Raw genomic sequence first — 6,941 nt, forward strand, 5'->3', positions numbered from 1 at the left:
ATGCTGCATGGGTTCCTTGTAAAGTCAAGGGAAAAGTTGCAAGTTGCTAGCTAGTTTTACTTCAAAAATTTAGTATCAACTTTAAATTTTAAGGCGTTTTCAAACCTTTAAATTGAAAAAAGTTCCTGGGGGTTGCACCCCCAGAACTTCTATTACGGAATAATTATCAAACTTGTCCACATGGGTAAAATTCACATTGAGAAGTTATAACTATTACTTAACAAAAGATAAAGTCAGTCTAATGAGCTAATCCTACCCTCTGCACAAACAAGGTCAATAGCTGCAGACTCTTTAAAGCTAAAGCGATGGTAGGAAGATCTAGAACCTCTCAAACAAGTGATGGCTGCACGAAGTAGTGAAAAACTCAGTTTACATCTTAACCAGTGCAGGGTCATGCTGTAAGACTGTCCATTTTTTTCTGACAGCAGAGTGGCTATTCTCTTGTACACTACTGTGGCCAGGGATCCCATGCCTCCAGTACATGAAAACACTAAGGGAGAGAATATCCCATGCTCCACCTCACGGATCCTTTCTTCATATTTCCTCTTCTTCTCTAGCTCCGCACGCCTGTAACACTGGGGTAAAGACACTGAACAGTGTGTGGGAGCAAAAGGATTAAACACCTTTACATCAAAGTATGCCTTCTGACCGCGTTCCCAAAAACCATTGGCCACAACATCAAGACGGGCCCCATCCTCAACATTAGCTGATCTATACTGAAAAGATTCTCCTGAGAGTGGCTGTAAGGATGGTTCAACTTCAACACTATGACACAGCTCAGTTAATAATCCAGCAGTAATGTCTCAAAGCTCGTTATGACGAACTATAGGGAGACCACCACAGGGACAACAAAGGGCATGCTCAACAGAGAATAGCTTGCCACACACACAATTGGAAGGCAACAGTGGTGGTCGCCAGCCATATCGAAGACACAAGGTGTCACGAAAAGCACCTTTGTGTAAACAAAAACCATGGTCAGATAAAGGTAGAGCAGCCACCCAGCTAGAGGAGCCCTTTTCAGAAGATAACATGATCGATCTATGTAATGATGGTGATAGCACAGGTAGCAGGGCATCACAGGAGTTGATGATAGACTGGTGATGCGTATCCAAAATTGTTCTCCTTGCCTCAATCTGTGAAGACAACACCTCAACTGAGTAAGCATGAGACTGCTGTATAATAAGGTGAACTAGAGGAGTGGTAACCCTAACGGAAGCAGCATACTGAAATAATGAGTAATTGACAGGATCGACAACCCCCAGACCTCCCAGTCTGGTTGGCAGAGCAAACAGGTTTCGTTCAATATCACTAAACGATGGCTGACCAGTCAAGTTGGGTAAAAATCTACAACGAATGGTTTCTTCTAGAGGAGTTTAAAAAGGTTGAATATTAGGAGTGCATCTCATTAGAAAATTCCATTTGCCTATAAATCCATGTGTAAATGCAGCAAATGCAGCTTGAGGATGGGTAACAGAGATGTCTGACAGCTGCTGCAACTCTTTGATCCAAGATGTTACTTGTTTCTCTACAAAGGAGGCGACAAAGGAAGGAGAGCCTAAAGCAGCACCGAGATGACGCTTTCCATCTGATGTTATAGAGATGCCAGTCCCCTCAAAAGCAGAAGCTGCTGCATCATGCATTCCTTCCTTCACAATAATGCAAGTTTTAGAAGGACCAGAACTTCTAATTGCTATAACTAAATGAACCATACACTGAGCAAATTTCATGCTGTGTCCCCTGTATGTCAGGTCTACAATTATACATAGTATAGAGAGTCTGAAGACCAACAGATAGGCTTGAGCATATTTATAATAGCTAGCTAGCAGTGAAATATCACTAAAATTGCATATTTGAGTGTCTAATTTTCAAAAATTTCCTGTGGGGGCATGCCCCCAGACCCCCCTAGAATGCTCATGCTTTGCACTTTGCAGAGTTTGCTGTGCACACTGTGCAGCAACTCCTCTCTCATTGGCATGTATATAGTAACAATTTCAACATTATAGTCAATGGCCTGACCAACTCAATTTTCCCTCCTCCAGCCCTGGGCTGCAACAAAATAATATTTTGATATTTACTTGTTATTTGGAATTTGCCATTGAGGTATTTGTTTACTAGTATATTAATGTGTAGTGTAGATCTAGTTAGATATATATTACCAGCCATATTTCTGCTGTTCTGCTGGTTGTAAGACAATCACAGCATTAATTTTACAAATGTCATGCAAAACCCAGCTACTTTTTTCCCAAACTTACTTCTTTGCTGTCTAGGAGACCGTTTAATTGTATTTCATTGTTATGCATCCCCCCCTCCCCCGGTGATCTCCATACACTTACTGGAGATTTGACATCTACATCTTGCCCCACCCCTGGGGCTTTTGACAGTGGCAGTTTACTGGACCAAAAATTATTTAATAGGTAAATCAACCTCTTTTGAGGTGAGGAGTTGGCGGGGTTTTGACAAACTTCTTAGCCCTAGTAGTGGGGGAATTTGACACTAGACTTTGTTAAATCCCCTATATTCCCCCAGGGTAGGGCATGACATTGATCACTTAACTATAATACATCCACCTCTTCCTTGCTCCTATATAGATTGTCTTCTGATTGGGAACATCACCCCAAGATCTAGACCTCTTATAGCCCCTAACTAGACTGTATTCATGTCCTGAGTTTCTGGTGGCATTTTGTGACCACTGCTAAATATCCCATAGTAATTATTACTATCCTAAGGCTATTAGTATCACTGTTAGGCTAGAGACAGCACTTTTCCATTGTATGTACAGCAAGGTATATATATATTCATCTTTGAGAGTATTTCTTGCTGTAGTTTAACATTATATTTTGGGAGTGATATTGTTCCATTGTCATGACAAGTTATCTGCCCTCAGGCTACACTCACAAGAGTTACAATCTCAAGTTACTAAACTGACCAATCAGTTATCAGATGCTGAGCGACTTCTAGCCAATAGGACAGCAGAGCTACAGACACACCTTCAAACGACTGGTATCATGACGGTGGGGGGTGGTGATGCCAAATTACAAGCACAAGTAAACACGTTGCTATTGGAGAAGGTGGGTGTGTCATGATTACATAACTTGACATCACATGGGGTTACAGTCCCAATTAGAACACAAGTTATCATCAGCTAATAAGTCACGACACCATTATAAGGAGCAGTGGAGTCATGCCCTCAGGGAACTAGCTCACATGCGGCAACAGGAGGCATCAGCCTCAAGGCAGAGATTACGTCAACAGGAACAAGAGTTGGATCACATGAGACAACAACTATTGAGTCACTCCCACCAGCAGGTAATGATGATGTTGTTTACCGCACCCACTATAACCACACACTCCTAGCTACTACGTGATGATGTGGAACAGTTAAAGAGTGAAACTGAGAGGTGGGTGTGTCTGTGGTTGTCATGGTAATGTTACTCAATTACAGACTACAACAGAACGTGGTTACCAAGGCAACATCATCATCACCAGGGCAACGACCATTAATCACCCAAACAACTACAGGAGATGATATAGCAAGGTGGATAGAAGAAAGAGACATCTTATTACAAACTGGATTATACTCTAGTGATGATGCTACCATTACTAGACTGGATCACCAGATCCGTACAGCTATGGCTGTTAAACACAACCACCCTGTAACATAGTCAATATATTATAATATTGTATGGGAAAATAATGGAACTCTATGGACACTGCTGAGGTTGTCCTGACGTAAATTGTATTGGTCCATAGGGACCTCGCTCAGACGTTAGTTTAAACATAGTGTCTATGGTTGAAAGTACAATGACAAGTGTCCTTTTCACCTACTACTTGGTGGTGTGGTGGGTAGTAGCACCACAAATATAGCGTGAGCTGAACCATAGATAATAGACACCATAGGTATGGGGTGTCTATTATCTATGGTTGAACCAATTTACCCGGCCCGTGCTCACGAGTTAAACTGTGCGTGAAACAGTTAGAATATACGGATGGCGTTGTTAGCTGCGTGTCGAGGTTCCAGGCTGGCTATACCGGGTAAGTGAAGAGGTGTAGGGTTGGTATGAAGATCCGTGTATTAACTTGGTTTATCCCTAATATGAATACAAACTTGAGTGTGCAATAATATTGTAACATTTAAGCAGGGAGTCCATTCACCTTTTCCAGTGGAGCCCTGATAACAGCATACAGCAAAACAACCTTTCTTGTCTGATCCGTAAGGGAGGGAACCGTACCTTCCTCCACACGTGAAGGTGTACAATTGGTCCAATGAGTAAGTTGAATGACCTATTGAGGACTGGATATCATCAGCCAGTATATATACCCATAGATTTATAAACCCCAGGTACCTGGGATTATGATATGCCTCACCTCTAGGGCCATCATTCCTGTACCTGACAGTTGATTCTGAGCCACAAATACCAGTATCTTGTCCCATTGATCCATATTGTTCACTAAATTACTATAACAACTTTGACCATGCTGAGAAAACAGTTTGTTGCTCATCATAGCCTTGGTCATCAAACGTTTGCTTCAATTGCAGTTGCAAATTGTGATACAGTGGAGATTCGTCACCAAATTTGTCCCCTATAACTAGGTAGTGGTAGTCTCATTCCCAGAATGGTGTTTTCCTTTTTGCATTTGGGTGGGCTCTGGACACAATGGAAATTTGCGACAAGGTCAATAGTCCAGACATGAAGACTATAGTACTACCACATGTGTGACATCACATTGTAATTACAGTTCAGGTATACTATGCACACAATAATGACATCATTGTATTGTGGTGTATATGTTGTGTTCTGTAGTGTTGTGTAGTGTTCGTCTGCCCCCAACTGCTCTATCATCCATTCCATCACGTGTTGTGTCATCGTTACCACAGACTACTGGAGACTGTCGTGTGTCACTATGGCATCCATATGATCACCGTCACTATGGTCACCGTTTCTATGGTGAGGAATGTAGCACATATTGCTACATAGTGTGTGACAAGTCCCCCTAGCTAGTGGTAGTCATAGCGACAGTCGTCACTGGAGTATGGAACGTTACGTTAGTGCGTCATTCCTTGTTCTGTTGCCAGCGGCAATATTAGCTCCGTCCAATCCAATTGTAGATTACAGTCTAGCAGTTGTGTTACCACTACATGGTCACTGGTGAGCATCAATTAAGAGTGTGCCATGACAATTATACCTTGTTACTAGGGGCATACAACAAGCCATCATGGATTATGTTCATGGTAATGCCATGAACAAGTTCTGTAATGCTCTACTATTAGCTGTCTCCATGGGAACTTTCCTGGGGCTAATCTACTTGAACTATAATGATGTGGGTGTGTCTGCAGCTGTTGCTAAGCTGTGGTCACTATGAACGCACATCCTAACTGTACATGTGTATGTTGTTCTGGTGGTCAATTATTGTTACTATGGTTACCAATTATGTGTTGTGGTTGGTATGGATACTTGCTCCTCATGTCAGTAAATTGTGTGAGGAGCTTATCATCATCAAGAGTTCAAACTATTTGTATTGGACACTCTTGATACCAGTAGAGCTTTTAGACAAATTGGATGACCAAATATTTTGACGAAAAGCTCATACAATCTATTATATTCCATCTATCTGTCTACATTCCATTTGGTAGTGTTGCACCACTATAGTATGTTCACGTTGAGCTGAATCCTGAAAAACAGCTAAAAAATTAAAAGTTGATTTTTTCTAAACAGAGTTAACATTTCAGCCAACCAGATGATTGTTGGTAACAACAAAGGTGTCAACAAAAGACGTGTACGGTTTGGCTCCAGTACAAGTTCGGGAATGGGTTGTAATGGACACTACTTATGTGGCTTCCCCATAGGAAATGTATTGTGAAAATTTTGATTGGCTGTAAATATCATGTCAAACATTTAAACAAAAGGATTTTGAAATATTTTTAGTGGGTCAAGCAGTACTACAAATTAGCCAAATTTCAAGATTGTGTGTAATTGCATCCATGAGTTATTAAATGTTTTTGAGGATTCAGTTCCAACGTGAACACACTATAGAGCAGTCCCTAAATTAGCCAAATCGTACACTTCTCATACACATTAGCAGTACTGGTGACATTTTTTATGTAGCTCCATCACAGATGTGAGCTTTGTGGTCATTTTTGTGTACAGATTTGATTTTTCTGTCTTGATCTCCCTGAGGCATTAATTAGCTTCTTAAAACATGGTGTTAAATATCTTAGCTGATGATCTCATAGTGGTCTGGCTAGATACTATGTTTCATCTTAACATCTAGCTGAGTATCTATCACATGTTATAAGGTGCTTGCCTTAACCACTAAGCTGTACGTCAAGTGGGTTTAGAGGTTAGTAAGATCTGAGGGTGTGGTCTCTAACTAACTTGGAAAATGAAAGCATTGGCACGTAGGTGGAGTTATTGTGGGATTGGATTAGATGTCACTTTTATAAAGGAGGTCAAACTCGTGTTGGTGTGGGTGATTTCACCCACTGCAGGCTATTAGCCTGTAGAGATCAATGATCACAAGTGAGATTTCCAATGCCTGAGATCTTTTCTACTAGCAGGTTTTGTTAATGCACCTATCAGTGTTATGCCCCACCCCCGGGTAGGGTGGGAGAATATAGGGAATTTGACAAAGTCAAGTGTCAAATTCCTCAGTACTGGGGCTAAGAAGCTTGTCAAAACCCCCACCTCAATAGAGGGGTTTCTATAGGGGATTTGATTTAGTACCTATTAAAATAATGTTTTGTTCAGCAAACTGCCAACATCAAAAGCCCTGGCAAGTGTAGATGTCAAATCCCCAGTAGGTGTATGGTGACCCCAAGGGGTGGGGCTTGACATTGATAGGTGTATAAGAACCAGCTAGCGGGTGGTCTCTTAGTGGATTTTAAAGACTTCGTTATCTCCCAAAGATCAAAGCATTAATGTATACCATTTTGTAAACCTTTT

General features: G+C 41.3%; 2 protein-coding genes across 3 annotated transcripts in view; both read left to right on the forward strand.

The window, feature by feature from the left end:
• Positions 1–3,734, forward strand: part of LOC136251804 (centrosomal protein of 120 kDa-like) — an 18,382-nt gene extending 14,648 nt beyond the window's left edge. Inside the window, exons 12-15 of the mRNA XM_066044213.1 lie at positions 2,885–3,068; positions 3,115–3,306; positions 3,355–3,398; positions 3,443–3,734. Coding sequence (XP_065900285.1) covers positions 2,885–3,068; positions 3,115–3,306; positions 3,355–3,398; positions 3,443–3,662 — 640 coding nt within the window. The 3' untranslated portion in view covers positions 3,663–3,734. The remainder of the gene's footprint in view (positions 1–2,884; positions 3,069–3,114; positions 3,307–3,354; positions 3,399–3,442) is intronic.
• Positions 3,735–3,873: 139 nt separating this feature from the next.
• LOC136251811 (succinate dehydrogenase [ubiquinone] cytochrome b small subunit A, mitochondrial-like) lies at positions 3,874–5,430 on the forward strand. 2 transcript variants are annotated; one of them, XM_066044223.1, is made up of 4 exons: positions 3,874–4,032; positions 4,803–4,946; positions 4,997–5,147; positions 5,196–5,430. In XM_066044223.1, the coding sequence occupies exons 1-4, from the start codon at positions 3,987–3,989 to the stop codon at positions 5,359–5,361; spliced, it is 507 nt and encodes a 168-aa protein (XP_065900295.1). In that variant the 5' UTR covers positions 3,874–3,986; the 3' UTR covers positions 5,362–5,430. The 2 variants fall into 2 exon arrangements, with proteins under 2 accessions (XP_065900295.1, XP_065900301.1); XM_066044229.1 differs by having other exon boundaries at positions 4,803–4,931.
• The last annotated feature ends 1,511 nt before the right edge of the window (positions 5,431–6,941 follow it).

This window comes from Dysidea avara, chromosome 1 (assembly GCF_963678975.1).
Source record: "Dysidea avara chromosome 1, odDysAvar1.4, whole genome shotgun sequence".
In the NCBI taxonomy this organism is placed as follows: domain Eukaryota; kingdom Metazoa; phylum Porifera; class Demospongiae; order Dictyoceratida; family Dysideidae; genus Dysidea; species Dysidea avara.